At 36.7% G+C, this 19,158-nt stretch overlaps 2 protein-coding genes across 2 annotated transcripts; both read right to left on the minus strand.

Moving 5' to 3' along the window:
- Positions 1–360: 360 nt before the first annotated feature.
- Positions 361–8,030, minus strand: LOC147533098 (uncharacterized). The gene is made up of 16 exons (XM_086646018.1): positions 6,673–8,030; positions 6,516–6,565; positions 6,057–6,117; positions 5,343–5,438; positions 5,077–5,226; positions 4,669–4,800; positions 4,172–4,299; positions 3,437–3,479; positions 2,954–3,037; positions 2,723–2,764; positions 2,408–2,478; positions 2,066–2,119; positions 1,844–1,949; positions 1,623–1,691; positions 1,100–1,243; positions 361–817 (listed from the first exon to the last, which is right to left on the minus strand). Exons 1-16 carry the CDS (start codon positions 6,769–6,771, stop codon positions 593–595), a joined length of 1,554 nt encoding a protein of 517 aa, XP_086502144.1. The 5' UTR covers positions 6,772–8,030; the 3' UTR covers positions 361–592.
- Positions 8,031–11,762: 3,732 nt separating this feature from the next.
- On the minus strand, positions 11,763–13,495 carry LOC147533099 (F-box protein At5g07610-like). The gene is made up of 2 exons (XM_086645105.1): positions 13,364–13,495; positions 11,763–13,092 (listed from the first exon to the last, which is right to left on the minus strand). The coding sequence occupies exons 1-2, from the start codon at positions 13,392–13,394 to the stop codon at positions 11,897–11,899; spliced, it is 1,227 nt and encodes a 408-aa protein (XP_086501231.1). The 5' UTR covers positions 13,395–13,495; the 3' UTR covers positions 11,763–11,896.
- Between the last annotated feature and the right edge of the window lie 5,663 nt (positions 13,496–19,158).

Consider the following 19,158-nt stretch of genomic DNA (forward strand, 5'->3'; position numbering starts at 1 on the left):
TTCCATTTTGATATGCATAAGGATGTCAAGAAGACGTTCTAAGGATCGACAGAATATTCTGGCCAAAATAATATTTTAAATAGATAATGTATTTTATATACTGGGAAATTGTTGGAATAAAATGTTTTGACAGAAAATATTTGTAAAAACCATTAGCAAATTTACCATTAGGCAAATTTGAATCAGGCTCCAATTTCTTATCTGTTTTGGTTCCATTATTTGCCCTACTTCAATGACAGAAGTCCTCACTGGCATTAGATATCATATATGCCATGCACATTAAAAACAGATAAAGCTATGTAACTACATCCGTCAGTCAAAGAAATTAGTTATTCACAATCACAAGTAACTAGTAACGTAGGCATCCAAAAATGCTTTATTTTCCTTTTGAAAAGAAGATACATCATAACAATCTTACACATTTGACCGAACAACAGATTTCGGTGTCATTTGTAGCTTTATTGCATAACCCGGTGCCTAACTAATGCAGTTTGTACTTACAGAAACTACCACGAAAGAGTTCACAAAAATTATAGAAGACTTGTCGTTAGACATATATGATCAAGACTTCCTGCGGGTAGGTTTCTTGCAGCTAATCCAGTTCGGCCATTGTTACCTCTGGCGTGGGTTGTCCATTCTCTTCAGTAGTAGTTTTTGCATCTTCTTCACCCGATGATGTTGGAAATGGTAGTGCAGTCTTGAATTTTTTGATTATTTCATCGTCCAAAGGCCAAGATGATCCTGACATGACAGCTTCGATCTCCCATGTTTCGCGAGGCATGTTAGTAAGGTTCTCACATCCCTTCGCTGTCACATGCTGTGGACAAGAGACAAATGTCTTTGGTATAAAGGAATTGTGTAAATTGTTAATGGTAGTTGTACATATGAACAATAAAGAAAACAGGTATGGCCTTTGTAACCTTGACAAGGCGTAGAAATGGCTGTGGCTGCACAGTTAGTGCTTGGGATTCGGTCGGTGGTGTATCAATAAGATAGATTGTAATAAAATTCATCTTTTGCAGGGTTATCAATGTATTCCTTCGATTTCACCAATTAAACTCCACATGAATATGATTGACATTCCAGTTGAGAAACATACCACTACACTTCCGATACGAACGCCCCCAAATTGGTTAAAGCTTTCAATGAGGTCACGATTGATAAACGCAGACATGACAGGATTATCCATTGCTTCTGTTAGGAGAACCCCATTGAAATAGCATCCTGGAGAAACTGTAAGTACCTGCAGTTGACAGAGTATTAGTATCATACTTCTTCTCGTTCTGTATCAGCATTGTCCAGATGGAAGTGTGAGGCTGAAATTAAAAAAACGTAATCTGGCAGTCCAAAACTAACAACTACCATTACTTGAAGTACGTCTGAGTTCTGCATTCAGGTATGTAACGGTAGCAAAAAAGATGCGCTTAATCATGAAAGTAGAAGTTGGTGGTCTCTAAACGATTGGAAGATTAAAGGTGGTGTCAAATATACACGAGAAAATATATTCCGTGTTACTCATGTTAACTTTTTTTTTTTTGGTTGCAAGTACTCATGTTAACTTGTCCCAGATGAAAAACTATACATGACAAAAAATCTATTCTCATTTAATTTCTCTGACTAACCATGCTCTCTTTCAATTCTCTGGTAGTCCGCAGTTCCTTCAACCCCATCTCTGTTGGTCTCTCCGTCCCCTGATGCAGTACATCATATAAGAAACAACAGAAGACTTTTGAAATACACTTGGGGAAATATGAAGGCTTCTCCTAGAAAAGGTTCACCAACAAGTTTCTTGAGATATGATAAAATATGAAGGCTTTACCTACAAGATTCATGAGATACTGACCTGAGGATAGCCTCCGGGATCATGGGCATCTATCCCGAGAAAATGTCCAAGGCCATGAGGCATGAAGATAGCACCCAGTCTTTCATTCATCATACTGTCAACGTCCCTAGAAAAAATAATAAACTCCATCATTCACCAAATATATGGACATAATTATGTGCATTTGTATCTGTGTGCGAGCGCGTATTGTAGGAATAGGAATCTCGCGCATAGAACACATACCCAACAAGAATTCCGCCTAATGTCAAGCCCTCTAAGATGGTTCTCTCAGCTAACCTGTCACATGCAGAAAAGGAAAATTTATATTTTAACTGTATAGGAAGAAACATGAACATGAATTGAGAAACAATTACGACTACAACATTTCTCTTTACTATATGTTGTCAGGTATGCTCATATACAAGATAAAAGTTTAGGTTGTATAAATGAGCTAGATTGAAGAACCAGTAGCAACAAACGATTTAGAGTAACCAAAATCAAGAGAAAAAAATGTTGATAGATTGAAGACAGGGTATGCAAATAAATATAATTCATATCATAGAACTGTATTGAATAAGAACATACTTATGCATGTCTATCCAGCTAACTCCTGGTTTTATTGCAGAAATAACCTCATTATGGGCCTTCAGAACAACCTGATAGTTTAAATACAACCAAGAAAATATCAGAACTCTTATCTGAAACAAACAAAACCTGTGTAATCAAATCTTGACAACTGCTCCTCTCATCACTTTTCGGCTCGACCAAAACGCAGAAGGACACACCTCAATAGCATTATGTTGTTATAAGATTTTAACACGAAAATCCCCAGTATTAGAAATTTCGACTCGCTTGTTTAATACTTCAATACAACATCAATAACTGGACTTCAATACTTACATTATAAATGAGACGTTGATTATCATTAAAAATCCCGTTTACCTGTACAATAGTATAAAATAAGATGAGAAAAAACAAGTATATAGAGGTATCAGATTTCTCATAAAAAAAAAAAGAGGTATCGGGTCTGTTAGGAGCAGGAGTAGGACTGGGATTTCAACAACAGTTCAGCAAACCATGTTTCTCTACTCTAAGTAACTCCCATGTGATGAATCAAAAGAAGACACTCACAGGATATGAGCACGATATTTGTGAAGCATAAAATTCATATTCTGCTCCCATATCCATCAGTGCCATATCACCATCTTCAAGTTTCTGCACTCAGAAAAACATATAAAAAGAACATCGAGATTATGTGTGGAATTTCCAGTAAAATGTTGAGAAGCAAAGTTGTATACATGAAACTTTGGAAATGAGAAGCAGTGAGAAAAATCATAGAATAAGGAATATAGTTTCTAGGGTACTGAAATTATGTGCGGAACTGTGACATTGACTACCCATAATATAAATAATAAGGACTTCCTGGACAGGTAACTTAGGAAGTATTAAAGTATAGCACATAAGGTGTAGCAATGTGCTAAAGTGCTTGTACTACATCAGTTCTTTTGAGAGATGCAACATCAAAAACTTTATGATGAGAGCAAACGAACAATCTTGAGATACCCAAAAAACAATTGCCTAATGGCATGAGTTCTAGTAAGTGGTTCTACACACCCGCTCCTTGGAATCAGCATCCTGTCCATAATGAATGATGGCACTGCGATGAAAAACTTCAATGTTAGCCAAGGATTGCATCCACTTTTATTTCTTCCAATAACTTATGTATGAAGCTTTGTGCATGTGTATTTAAACATGCAAATGACTTCTGTTATGCTTATCTCATTTGAATGGTATCAAATTCCTCATCAGTGGTCGTTTTTTTTCATGCTTCTATGACTATCAGATCAATATGATCAAAATCCAAACAGAATTTGAAAAGTTCAAATCCCACATAAAATCCTTATAAGGTTTGCATACAAAATCTTCTAGGAATGAGAAATATTTTCATATCAAGATAGCGAACTGCTATTGATGTCCCACATTTCCCTTAAGGCTTCATCTAGACATCCAAATAGCATGTTCAGCAGAACATTTATGTTAAATTTGTATCCTCGTACTTTTTCAGGTAATAGACCACTTAGGGAAGTATGTGTACAGTACTTATAACAAATAAATGTTCAAGGATGATAGAAAATGGGGCATTGAGATACATCACGTGCTTGACATACTCAGATGCTTAATTTATGACAAGTATATAAATTTTATCTCAATGGTATCAGTAACGTGATTTTACTGTAATAACAATCTAATGTTCCATCTTGCCTACAAAAGTGGGGCATAGGTTATGGCTACGCATGCCCTTAATAAAGCTAACCGAAGGGGCAGAATAATAAGAATATTTTGAAAAACCTGTTCTCTCCGGAAGCACAAATACAGGTATACGCCCGATGCCTACAGCCACCATGAATGCATATATGGTACATAAATATCATCTCCAGCTGATATTCTTTCATTCCAACTTTTGTTTTCTGCATTACCTGGTGTTCAGAAAAATAACAAGCTTAGAAAGAATGAAACATATACAATAGAAAAATCAAATATGAAGTATTTTGTTTTGAAAAATTTAATCCCATTAAACTCATGTCTGTACTTGGAAATTTTGCTGACATGTAAAGATGGATGATATATTTTGAGAGTTGAGACAAAACCAATCGATGTACTCCACTAGTAAGCAAATTCAAACAACAAAAATAATCCTTTATTCCTTTACAGAAATGAACATACAAGCTGTTACGAAACGCCATTCAGGCCACTTACAAACAGCAAGTCAAACTAGGATGGCCATTAACCGAGTCCAGTCTGTAGGATCGAACACATGTACCTTAAAATTTATTAAAAACAAATACCTCAATATGAGCTGCTGAGCTTATATCATTTGCATCCTTAATAAACTCAACTTCTTGATCTAATTTGAAAACACGAAGCTCATCCAAAATAGGACGAAGAGATAATGCATCCACGGAAAATGCTTCAATACCCTGTATTTGAAAAGCAAGAAATTCATAATTTTACAAGGAATTACGCGAGTCATTCTCTAAAAAGCTAAACTCTGTGACTCCGCAACAACAATCATATTTTTATGAATAATGCCTATGAACTTTTGACTGCAAAGGTTCTAATCTTGTAGGTAGTTTAAGGGGTAAAATAAATTTGAAGTAACTGTATAGCTGCAGTTATGGATCATATAAATTCACCAGGTCAGAAGTCATGTACATCAGCATCAAAGAAGGAGAAGAGGAGGAGAAGATTTGTACCTCCAAGGAAACAGGCTTCAAGAGCTTATTGCTGTAGTCGCTGAGCTCATTTAAAAGATAGAGCAGTGGTTTTCCTGGACCTTGATAATGACTTTTCAGCACTTCCTCTATCTCATCGGTGTAGCAAACTAGGCTGACCATATAGTTTTCCTACGAACAAGGCTTTACTACGATAAGAAGATATAGCAATACCATAGAAAATATATAGAGACAACTTTAGACTACTTCAAAAATTAATAATATCAGTAGGGATGTATGACTATTACCTTATATGAGGATAAGGGCTTTATCTTCCCCGACCAAATAGCATGACGTTCAGTAAACCTAGGAGCGAAAAGAACAGACTTCCCAGTAGATACATCCTTACAAGTAACAAAAAGGATACCAAATTAGGTTAAATTACTTCTGAATAAAATAAAAGAACAATATGACAGCAATAATACTAAAAACAAAGAGAGAAAAGATAAAGGTTTCCATGAAAGATATAACATAGTATGATGCCCCAAGGCCGACCACAAATTAGTTCATACATTTACAACGTAGTACTAATATTGCCAACTTATTTTAAGTATAGATGTGCATAATATCTGGAACAGGCTTATATGTCAACTTTGTGAGGATCAGAGAACACAGGAAATTAGCGACACACGGATTTTGAGGACGACAAGTAAGTCTGTTTCAACTTCCATACCTCTACCCTTAAGATATTTTATTAGCACTTTAACATGTATTGGTTCTCGCACAGGCATGTTAGTCCGATTCTATAAAAATTTCAACAACTCAATCTCCTTATTTGGCCATTAATGATGTAGTGGCGAGAGAAACCCAACAACTTGTTACTTGTTTTACAAACTTAATACGACAGTTCCCTGGCATACTAAAAGAAGTTGATTTAGACTTACGAAAATATTAGTGCTACAATGGTCTAAAATCAAGAGACAAATCCTGTATAAATCAAGAACCCAGCATAGGAAACTTACAATTACTCCGTAAAAGCCAGCTTCCTTCACACCAAATAAATAAGCGAAATAACTCTCTTGCCTAAAACAAGAAGATACAATATTGATATTAGTAATAGTACTCAAACAGCCATTCACAAAAGAAACACATCTCAACCCAACCATTCACTATCCCTAAACAATTGAAGATGATAAACAGTATTTTTCCAGTCGACAAGAATCTCAAAACCAAACCTGAAATTCGGCTGATAGTGAAAAATCACTCTTTTCAGGATCAAGTTTTATTTTGTTAACTGATTTAAACTAATCACAGACCTAGTATCATTATCAACAAACACACTTAACAACTACACTAGTTACCAAATCCAACATTATACCAGTTGATCAAAAAAATCACAAACCTACTTGCCTTTGCCCCCAAAAAAGAAACACTCACCCTAACAACTTCATAGAGAGAGAGAGAGAGATTTAGGGTTTTACCTAAAGCGAGCGGCATGATCTGCATTCTGCTCAGTCAGATTCTCCGCACCCTGCCGGAAAAAAAAAACACAGATAGAGAGAAAGGTCAAGAAGTTCAAAGGAATCTAGTCATGTTCGATTGAAATGAACAAGTGTGGATGAAAACAACAAAATTTACCTGTAAGAAGATGAAGCCATAAACAGGTCTAGAAGAAGCTTTAAGAAATTGACGAAAATTATGAACAAGTTTGGCGCGATTGTGAGCGTGAAGCTCCATGACTGGAAATGGTTAGTGAACTGAAGGTTTTTGAAACTGATGAGAGATTACTACTGGTGATGAAGAAGAAGTAGTTTGATCGATTTGACATATTTGGTAAGTGTTGGTGAAGAGATTAATTTATGCTGATCAAGTTTCTAATGTTGAACTCTCGTGTTATTAGTCTGAAACATTGATGGCGCGAGAAGCTCGTGGGAAATTTGGGGGGAGAAGGCGAAGAAAAGTTGTTGATGACGCGGACTTTTAGTATTTGGGACGGACGGGCGATGGGGTTAAGGCCCAAGATAAAAAAAAGTCAATTAAGTATTTGAGGCCCAATTTTTTACAAATATCCATGCCAGGTCAATGTTCAAATTGTAACTCTACTATACAAAAATAATGAACCTCTTGGACCAACCAAATCTCACCAAAATCAACTCTACTATATAAAAATAATGAACCTCTTGGACCAACCAAATCTCACCAAAATCAGCAACAACAAATCTCCAGATCTTGTTTCTCTCTCTTCTATCTACAATGCATTATTATTTTTGGTGACTGGTATTTACAGAGAGGATTGGAGCAATTTACAGAACTGGTTATTTAGAGATCTAATATTTAGATATTTAGAGCATCTTCAATACGACACTCAACTTGAAGAACTCGATTTGACACCTAGGATTAAATGAGTTTTAACAAAAAACTATTCTCCTGCAACACTCAACTTGAACTTCAATATGATGTGGCAACAATAAATGTTGAGATACTCAATTCTTCGTTTTCGGAACTGACGAAATCCCGGGAATAGACCCCGCCATAATCACCCATAGGCTCAACATCAAAGAAGGAAGCAAACCCGTAAAACAAAAGAAGAGGAATTTCGCACCTGACAAACAGGCAGAAATTGCGAAACAAGTTGACAAACTGCTAACCTCAGGGGTAATACGAGAGACCCGATACCCCGAGTGGTTGGCCAATGTGGTACTAGTTCAGAAAAAGAACAACACGTGGAGAGTGTGCATAGATTTCACCAACCTCAACAAAGCTTGTCTGAAATACAGTTTCTCGCTGTCGTCCATTGATCAGCCAGTGGACTCTACGTCGGGTCATGAACTGCTTAGCTTCATGGACTCCTTCGCGGGATACCACCAGATAGCTATGCATTGGGCCGACCAGGAACACACCGCCTTCTTGACGGATCGAGAGTTATATTGTTACCAACAAATGTCATTCGGTCTCAAGAACGCCGGAGCAACCTATCAGCGCCTGGTCAATAGGATCCTTGGAGACCAGCTCGGAAAGACGGTCGAATTTTACGTAGATGACATGATCGTGAAGAGCAGGATTCACGCGGATCTAATACCAAACCTCAAAACCGCTTTCGACAGCATTGAAGCTAAACCAGCCAAAATTACAGCGTTGAAGGATATGCCCAGCCCGGGGACAAGGAAGGACGTCCAAAGATTGACAGGCAGGTTAGCATCCCTCTCGGTATTCCGGAGTAAGATGAGAGACAAAGCCCTCCCTTTCTTCAAGGCTCTGAGAGAATGTACCCGACTTCAAGTGGACACCTGAGGCAGAACAAATTTTTCAAGACTTGAAGGCAGACCTAATGGGTCTAGCCTTGCTAGTCAGGCCAAACTCGGGAGACGAACAAAATATCTACCTCGCTACTTCAAAAGACGCGGTATCCGCAGTGGTGATAAAGACAATCGAAGGAGTGATGCATCCAGTATACTTCGTCAGCAAAGTACTAAACGGAGCAGAGCTGAACTATCCCATTGTAGAAAAGCTGGCTTACGCACTCATCTTAACGACCATGAAACTACGTCCCTATTTTCAAGCCCACACAATGATCGTATAAAGAGACCAGCCCTTCAGAGATGTGCTACAAATTGTAACTCAACTATACAAAAATAATGAACCTCTTGGACCAACCAAATCTCACCAAAATCAGCGACAACAAATCTCAAGATTTTGTTTCTCTCTCTTCGTCTGTATTTTTTTTTAATTGTTCTTCGTCAATATTATTGTTGGTGACTGGTATTTACAGAGTCAACAATGAAGCTATGCCCGATCGGAATCTTGGCCCAATCTCGACGCGCTGACGTAGCGCGCCAACCAGGCATAGCATCTGACTCGTGAACGGAGAAGAAAGGGATTGGGACTAATTTCATCTCTGGTCCCTCGAGTAGAGCTTAGTTACAATAGAGGGCTTTTAATAAAGTCAGGAAACTAATTCCCATTTTCTTTAGAACAACCGCTCGACATTTCTCTTGAGGGTTTCGATTCTTCACTTAGGGTTTCAACTTCTTCACTATATGCTTCACTCGACTTAGGGTTTCGATTTTTCTTCACTTAGAGCATCTCCAATGGTTGGCACCAAAAATATCACCAAAAAGGAATCTTCACCAAATTTTTTGGTGTTTTCAAATTGTTGAACCCAAAGGCAAAACACTAAAAGTCCCACCAAATCACTATTCACGACACTTAATTTCATTTATACCCTTTTTAACACTAATTTTTTATAAAATAAATTTAACTAGTTGAAGTTACAAGACTTAACCTACAAATTAAATAATACAACATTTTACTAAAACTATAAAAGAAACTAATACGACATTTTACTAAAACTACGACATTGTACTAAAGCTACAAATTGAAACTAATACGACATTTTACTAAAATTACGAATTGAAACTACTTCGTTAATACGGACGTAAATCATCATCTCGGTAGTCACTTCTGCTTCCACCGCTATAGCCACCTCTGCTACCACCGCTATAGCCACCTCTGCTTCCACCGCTATAGCCACCTCCATCTCCACCTCCATCTCCACCTTCACCTCCGTACGGACCTCCAAACGAGCTACCACTTTGTTTCCCAAAATATATTTTTTGTTGTTCACTTCGAAAGGATGCTTGTCGTGGATCTGTAATTGTATGCACGTCCATATGCATAACGCCATACTCCATCTTTTTTCGTTCATAAATAACTTTCGCCATCTCAAGTTCACGTTCCTTATCATTTCGTTCGTTAATAGTGTCCCTTTGCTTATCTTTCCTAGCATTCCTTTCGATTCTTGTTATTTCAGTCCTTCTCATTATCTCGAGTTCTTCATCGCCTCGATTGTGAAATCGAGCAACGTCTAATTTTTTTCCTCGTCTACCCTGTTCCTCATCCTTTCTTTCTTTCTTCCAATTGGTCGACTAGAGGACTCTGGTGTAGTTTGATTATCATCTCCATCAAGATTAACAGAGAAATGTAACCCAATAGAACCAGATGAAGGAGACCCTATTTTCTCTGAGATTCCAGCGGTAGAAATTGTTGAAAATGAAGCCGAACGTTTCGCACGATTCTTAGCTATGCACAAGCAAATTAAAGATAAAAAGACTCATTTGGAATTACGAGACACTCTGATTGATCATCTATGACAAAAAAAAAGGCAATGATGAACATTATTGATTCTTCAATAAGTTGTTCAATAGTATTGTAATGTCTCTGAGAACCCGGAGTACACAAAATCGATAACGGTGGAGATGAAAATCATAATAGTTCGTGTTATTAAGGGTATAAATAAAAGTATTAAGGTAGTTTTTTTCCTGAATATTTAGATTAAAACCTGGATTTCCCTTCAGCATTTAGGAGGCCTATTACCTTCATAAAGTTCACTGCTCATTTCTATAAACTAACTTCGAGTTGCTTCTCACAAATTCACAACTATATGGCGTGTTCCTAGTTTTAGTTTATAAATAGAGATCTAAACTTAACAAGCTTGATTTCATTGTTCCTGTAATTTGCAGTTAATAAACAAACATCTCCTTGTACTTCATTGCAATTTATATAAGATGATTTAAATTTCAATTTTTGAATGGCAGAAACATGATGCAATCGGCTAATTTACAGTATAATGTGCAAAATGTTTGAAATGGAGGGTAATTCCAACACAAGAAGAGTATGAGGGCATCAACGCCCACTTCGTTGAAAGCCCACAAATAAGTCTGATGTCTCTTGTGACGATCCCTCTGATTTAGAGATTGACAACACTAGAAGATGGGTAATTGACAAACCAAACCTTCCGAAATCACCAGCTGGTTGCAGAAGAGGGTTGACGATGAGAAACTAAAATGGATGCCTCTTATATCAATCCTACTGGAAAGAAAGTTCGAGCCCTTGCCAAAGTGGAGAAATTCCTCGAATCTAATCCAAAATACAAAGATGGGATAGCTCGAAAAGCTCGTAAACAATGCGAAGAATTAAAGAAGGATCTTATGAAAACTACCTAGAGTTGAAGTTAAAGAGCATTGGAGCAAGATTTAGTTATGTTAACGAATGTTTAGTTCTTATGTTTTTTAATGTTATCTTACTGCATCATCCTAGGGAACCAACCTTCATTTACTTGTAGAAAACACCTCAACCCAATCCCCATTTTATAGTAATTAATTTCAATTATTAAGAATAAAGCTAGAGGCTATATCCACAAGGCTGAAAGCCCATTTAGGAGGGGTAGTCAATCAAAACTTATTAAATCTCTTCGTTTCACGGCATTGGACATTGAATATTTCAAAATTTGGGCATCCCATCTAGACTGTCGTGGACACAAGAGGAGCATAACCAAAACCCAACTTATAGTGTTCCATGTTAAGCTTGAATCAGCTCACATTTTTTTCCATGCTATGACATACAACTGAACCTATGGCTTTACCCGTTCACCCGCTCTATATAAGAGAAACAAAATTTATGTATCATTTTTACCAACCGAAGCAAGCTATTCTCAGGGGATTTTGAGCAATTGGCTTCAGTTTAGTTAGTTATTATCAAACAACCTCAGTTAGAGTACTTATATGATAACATGATTAAACATGACCATTAGAAAATAATGGTCTAGAAACACCCGCAAAAATGTCATTTTCTTGCCAATTATTTTTCCACGTCCTTCTTGTAGGGAAATCAGGCATTTAAAACCAAATGGAATATGGAAATTACTATTTCACAGTGACTCTTGAGAAAAGTAAAAAAAAATAAACTACTAGAATTCAATGCCAAACTAAGTATGAAATTCATAATATATCTTAGAATCTATATAACAAAACTAAAATCCCATAATTTTATAACGAACAATAATTATTCCAGACAGTAGTAGTTTTCAGAGCAACCTTTTAGTTGCTTTAGTCGCTCCTTGAACCTCAGTTAGAGTGCTTACATAATGAAAACCCAGTGGTTCAACCACACATAGAGTTCTTGAAATACCAGTTCGGATATTGTGTTCTTGCCGATAAGAATCACAGGTCTTGGGGTGGTGTACAACTAATCTCTCACCGTCAAAGAAAATGGGTTCCATGTAACCTATGCGAGGTTTTAGTTCTCCCTTTATCACAACCTTTCTCTTGAGCTTCCATTTGTTGTTTTCATAATCATCGAGCACCCAAATGAATACTTCATTTGGTGGAATGCACACTACAAGATTAAGTTCATCTTCTACAACTCCAAGCCAAAGACACCTCTTCAATGGTACAACCCTATAGTAGTATGGTTGTGTTATGTTTACCGCCAATTCAGATATACTCATTGGTATTTGAATTACCTTGCTCTCATCTTTATCCGCATTGAATGCAATGATAACTCCATTATCAGAAAACCAAAGCACAATCCCACGAAAGCAAACAGGATAAGAGCATAAGTTTACCAATCGCTGGTTCAAGCCATTACTACCATAGTTTATCCTCGTAGTCTTTTTGGATTCTATCCAACGCTCTTTCTCCGGATTGAAAACTTTGAATTTAAAACTCGACTTCCCACAATCCAACAAAACTACATTGTAGTGGTTATGGTAATATGGGGAGGAAGAAGTTGGTCCAAAGACTAATCCATAAGTACAAAAGCAGCCACCTCGTTTCTCAGGAGGAGATGGAATTAGTCGTTTTTTCTTTGTTAACGGGTTGAAAATGCAAATGTAGTCGTAAGCTCGATCGTTGTAGACTTGAAGTAAAATCATAAGAAGGCCATGACAACTAGCCATCATGTGTACCTCCCTGTGTTTTGGAAACGGTTCAGGTAAGCCGAGAGAGATTCTGGTTTGAGTAAGGAGATTGGGTGAAGAGTGATTGAAAGATGTCCGAATGATCCTGATAATTCTACTAGTTGAAAAAAAAGTACAATTATCTGGATTGGTTTGACGACTAGTATGTTTATTTGCAAAGTGAGGATCAGAGATGAAGTTATACCATCTTTTGTTGATAACTTTAAATCCAACTACAGTTTTTAAAGGCAGTCGTATCAGAATTTCACCAAGAAGGTCGTCGTCAAGTTTGTCCACCACTGTTTCTGGCGTATTACAGTAATCTGCTCAAAGAAAGAGGAGGGATAGAGAGTCATCACTACTCTATTTTAGTTTTTCAAATGAATATATTATATACAACCAGAAGATGAAACAAAAAACCTAAATTTGGGTACATAATAAATAAACATTCATCCTAGAAACATAAAACGAATCCTGGACAAATTGAATATTCAACAACTACAACCATCCTAAAACACCTAATTAAATTGGGAATAGATGAGAGTTAAATCGGGATACAAAAACCAATATAGAGAGAGAATCATGAGTACTTACGTGATCTACGTCTCACGTTCCTCCTTCCCATGTCCTTGAACGGTGCTTGGTGATCTCGTGAGTAGAAAGATGGTGGGTGTGTATGAAGATGACGGCTAGACGAGAGATATATACAGAGAAAGGGGAGGGGGCGCTCCGGCAGTGAAGGGCGAATTGACCTAATTAATTCCGTTTTGCCCCAATCTATGGCTAATTGGCCATTTTGGCCCAAATGGAGTCCCGCTTCTGATCTAGCCCCCAAATTTTGTCATAGTTTCCGCATTTTGACTATAAGTTTCCTTATACTTTTACCCAACTCATCTCTACTAGGGCTGTTCATCGGTTGGATAACCGAAATTTTGAAGCCATCCATAGACCGAACCGGAAGTGGCGGTTGCTGAAAAACAATGGCCGAGCCAATCCGCCGGTGGTTCGGATCGGTTATCCAATCGAACACTGTATGAACGGTTTGGTTCGGTCGGATAACCGAACCACCACCTGCAATTTTAATACACCTTATTTTTCATTTTTCAGACATAAACCTGCAGCAATTTTAATACACCTAATTTTCATTTTCCGACACAAGCCTGCTACAATTTCTAATTTCGACATAAACCTGCTGCAACTACAAGTTCAAAACGTAAAGTATTCAACATTAAATGACAATCATCAAGTCACATTCTCAACAATAACTCATTAAGTGATAAAGAAAATTATAAACATAAGTTCAAAACGTAGAGTCGTAGATTGCTAAATCCCTCCAGATCCTTTCCTTCCTCCGTTCCTCGTACTAAGAACGCTATCTCCATTCCACATTCATTAAGCTACAATATAAACAAACACAAAAGACATTATATTGCAATTCAAATATGACTAAGAACCAAAAAGATTAAAACACAAATACAAAAATAAAGAACGAGGTTGCAATGTAAATAAGACTAAGAACCAAAATGATACAAATTCATAAAATAAATGAGAACTTGAGAAGATTGTGAAGTTGCCTGATTCAAGTTCTTCAATCTCATAGATCATCATCAAATTCAAGATCATCCACATTACCCAAGACACCTGCAACCCAAATAATATCAACGTTTTAGAGAATAATATAGCTAAAACTTAAAAGAAATAAAACTACAAATGCGAAAGAATATCAAATATCACATTACCAGACTCAAGTTCTTCAATCTCATCCATGGAAGCACGAAGATCAATCCCTGAACCAACTCGTATCCAATTCTGTGTGCAAATCAATGCTTCTACTGTTCTTGGTGACAAACTACTTCGAAATGGATCGAGGATTCGTCCACCCGTGCTAAATGCTGATTCAGAAGCAACGGTAGAGACTGGAACAGCTAAAACATCTCTTGCAATACATGATAAAACTCTAAATTTTGTAGAATTAATCTTCCACCAAGCTAAGATATCGAACTGGGACTCCGATCGACTCTCACATCCTTCCATCAAATACTTATCAATTTCAGTTTTGTATTCTACACTATCACTTTCCTTAACACGCTTCTCAAATCCAGCTGCAAGTAGTGATTCAATATCAACCTCTTTATCATCATTTCTATTTTCAACTTGATATACGGTTTCACTAACACCTTCATTGGCACCAAGGTAAAGTAACTTATATTCATCGTATAATTCTTCTAAAGTTTTCATTACCTTTGATGTTAAAGCACATATCTGCTCATCAGAAAAGGAAAGCAATTCCAAACGATATCGTAGGTCTGTTTCCTTTTGTCGTGGATCAAGTAATGTAGCAATAAAAAGAATCGGGTTAATCTTACCATAGTCCCAGTATTTGTTATACTTCTCTCTCATATTATTTGCTACTGACCTCAAAAATGGATCCTTATTTTCTGACCACAATCTTATTTGAGTATGAATCATGCATAATTGCTAAATAAACGAATCAGATGTAACATGTAAAGATCCAGAAAATTTCAAAGTTGCATCATAAAAAACTTTCAAGAATTTAATAAAAGCACGAGCTACTTCCCAATCCTCATCTGTAGGAACCCCTTTCTTCTCACCTTCACTACACTCACGGGCAAACGTTTTATCTTGTTGCTCTAATCGCTTAAAAGCTCTCTGAAATGGGTATGCACTCTCTAACATTAGATAAGTAGAGTTCCATCTAGTAGTAACATCTATACACAAGTTTTTCTTCGCAGCTATTTTCTCTCTTTCAACACATTTTTTGAACTTGTGCAATCTCGCAGGAGAAGCCCTAACATATCTCACCATATTTCGAATTTTGTCAATTGATGGCCCATACTCCTTGAGCCTAGCAGTAACAACAAGGTTAAATATATGGGCACAACATCTCATGTGCATAAAGAGACCCCCCATTATCGACCCCTTCCAATTGTTTACAGTTTTTGACAAATGTGCCACAGCCAAATCATTAGAGCTAGCATTATCAACGGTAATTGTGAACACTTTGTCAATTCCCCATCTAAGTAGACAAGATTCTACTGCTTTACCAATCATTTCTCCCTTGTGGCTCAAAACTTGACAAAAATTCAAGATTTTCTTATGATATTTCCATTCACTATCAATGAAATGAGCAGTAAGACACATATAATTAAGATTTTGCACAGAAGTCCATGTATCTGTAGTAAGACACACTCTTTGACCAGATGATATTAAGAATGTCTTTAAAACATTCATCTCCTCCAGATACATGGACAAGACATCACGTGCAACTGTGATACGAGATGGGACAGTAAACCTACTCTCAAGAGTGTAACTATAATTTCTAAAACCTTCACCTTCAACGTGACTAAATGGTAATTCGTCTTTCACAATCATTCTGGCTAATGCTCTACGACAAGCCGCTGCACTAAAAGTAGTGGTACTTAGTTTCACTCCTTCACCCTTAACTTTTTCGAAAGACAAACTTTTTTGATTTGTCTCTCTACCGGGATACTTCTTACACTTGTATGCTATGTGACTTTTCAAATTAGATGTTCCATTTTTTTTCGAGTCACATGCATATTGTGTACCACAATAATTGCACTTAGCTTTATCTCTTCCTATTTTGGTAAAGTGAGTCCAAGCTTCAGAAGGAGGTCTAACAGGTTTTTTCTTACCAGAAGGGGTAGTTCCTTGACTTTGAGTCAAGGTTGCCGCAGATTGGGTTGTCCCTCCAATTTCATCGTTTTGCTCCATAGGTGTTGGAGGATCATGAGTGAGATCTGTAGGCTCCGATGATGACGGAGCTGCATGTCCCATCTGAAAATGAAGAAGAAACCAAGTCTTAAAGAGATGAATAATTAAGGAATATAAACAAGTTTAACACCACATTATAAAGATAAAAGATAAGTGAGAAAGATAATTACCGTAACTGATGCAGACGAGGAAGCGGTAGCCATACTAACAATTCGAAGTGATAAATATTCAAAACCACATTAAACCTGAAAGAAAGATAAAAGGAAAGCATTAAATAATTATAAAAGACTCTATCTTTGTATATACAATTATACAAATAGAAAATCACAAGTGTGACGTGCTTCAATCACAATTAGGTTTGGTAAGACTGAAATCTCCACCATATGTGAGAAAGAATAAAAGAGAAAGGAAATAGATTCAGAAAGAATAATAAAACCTAATATCGTATAACCAGAAGCACATCGGATAACCAGAAGCAAGATATTAAATTTTGATCTCTACATATTTACATGACCTTACTTAGCAATCCAAAAAGAGTTGAAGGAATGTGTTGATGTGATTAAGGATATGATGAAATGAAGGGTAATCTCTCTCTCTCTCTCTATGTATCATACTGTTACACTCCTCAACTCTATATCTCTCTAATCAAATGTAGTAAAGAAGAAAAGGCAGACCACATAAGTAGGAGTATGTCATTAGTAGTTCGATAAACCTCTATAGCCTAATGGTTTTAATAAGGGTATGATGATAAACCTCTATAGCCTAATTAGCTTAATAAGGGTATGATGATAAACCTCTATAGCCTAATTAGCTTAATAAGGGTATGATGATAAACCTCTATAGCCTAATTAGCTTAATAAGGGTATGATGAAAAACAAGTCAAGGAAATACTGCAGTTATTAAGTCATATATATGTATTAGTAATTAACTAATTAACATAGATGATCTTAATCAAATCAATGAATCATTCATATATATCTAATTAACATAGATGAATATATCTATATATATATATATAGAATTGACTAATTAATTTTATCACTATCATGAATTCTAGGAGATAATTAGATAATAACACATGCAGATCTTAATCAAATCATTCATATATATGTATTAGTAATTAACTAATTAACATAGATGATCTTAATCAAATCATTTAAATTTAGCAATATAAAGAAAAAAATTAAATGAACCCTAGATTTTTCTTACCTCCTGATTTTGTAGAGAGAGGGAGGTTTAAACTACAAATTTAATGACTTTAATCACCTGAAATGAACAAAAATAAACTCTAATAAACACTTAAATCATTAAATGAAACTAACTAAAGAACTTTCAAAAATAAACCCTAGATTTTTCTTACCTTAATCCTTCGCTTGAGAGAGTTCGGTGGAAGAGAGATGGTGGACTGGTAGCTTGAGTAGTTGAGTTTCGAATGGAAGAGAGAATGGAAGAGAGATGATCGAGAGGGCGAAAGGATTTCGAGGGAGAGAAGGCGAGAGTTCGTCTGTTCGAGCCTTCGAGGAGAGAGAGGGCGAAAGGATTTTGGGAGTTAGGGTTTCTGGGTTGGGTTATTTAGTAAAGACCCCCCCAGTTATTTAGCTATATTAGGGAACCACCCCCAAAATGATTATGCTTTAGGGGTTACCCCCATTCTCTATTTTTCCGTCAAAAGCCCGTTATGTTGCAAGCGTGCCAGTCACGTGTGTTTCTTTTGACGATTTTGCCCTTCCCAGCTACCGTTTGAAATATATACCAAAACCACCCCTCTCTTTCCCAACGGTCGTATGAATCCTTATTTCTATATAAACCCATCTTTTGGTTGTGTTTTAAAACGATTTCTTACCCCAAATCAATCAAAGACAGTGGTACAACGAATGGGAGGAGGTGTTAAAAGGGAAGAAACGAACTAGGTAAGCCATTACTGGTCTTCATCAGCAAAACTATAATGGGGGTCCTTCCCTAAATAGTTGATTTACAGTGGGGGTCCTTCACTAAATGTCATATTATTCATGTTTTTACAGGAAATGAGCTGCCAAATTTGTGAGGTCAAAGCACATGAAGCCTTCAATTGTCCATTTATGTACTCAGCATGTACAAATGCAATATGTGGTGGCATTCGAAAAGTTTTGGAATCAACTAATACTCTATAACATGGATTGAAATCAGTGAAAGCACTAAACAGTAACTACTAAAATCCTTAAACCCTCTATTAATGGATTCAAGTTGTGCAAACCTAAATGGTAAACAAAAACTGTAATGTCAACTCATATAAGAACACAGTAATTAGGGTTAACAACATGGTAACTAATCTGTGAAGTATGTTCATCTGGAATCGAATGAAACAAAAAACGAAATTCAGGTTTAGATACTTACAACTCACTTCCAGATGAACCTTCTGCCATTAGAGGGAGAAATCAGAGTTGAATACTTGCAAACCCCTTTGAATCTCCTTCGATTTATGGTTGCAATCGAAAAAAAAACTAGGATTTCCACGTTTGGGACGACTCAGAAACTCTTCTCTCTCCTTTCCCGCGTTTCCACCCAAAAATGGGTAGTTGAGGGAGACTTAAATGATAATAAAAAACTCGGAACCGTTGATCTGGATGGAGGGTAAGATCGTCAAAAGAAACACACGT

The sequence above is a fragment of the Eschscholzia californica genome, unplaced genomic scaffold (genome assembly GCF_041429995.1).
Source record: "Eschscholzia californica isolate CP2 unplaced genomic scaffold, dmEscCali1.0.p SCAF_6, whole genome shotgun sequence".
Taxonomy (NCBI): Eukaryota; Viridiplantae; Streptophyta; class Magnoliopsida; order Ranunculales; family Papaveraceae; genus Eschscholzia; species Eschscholzia californica.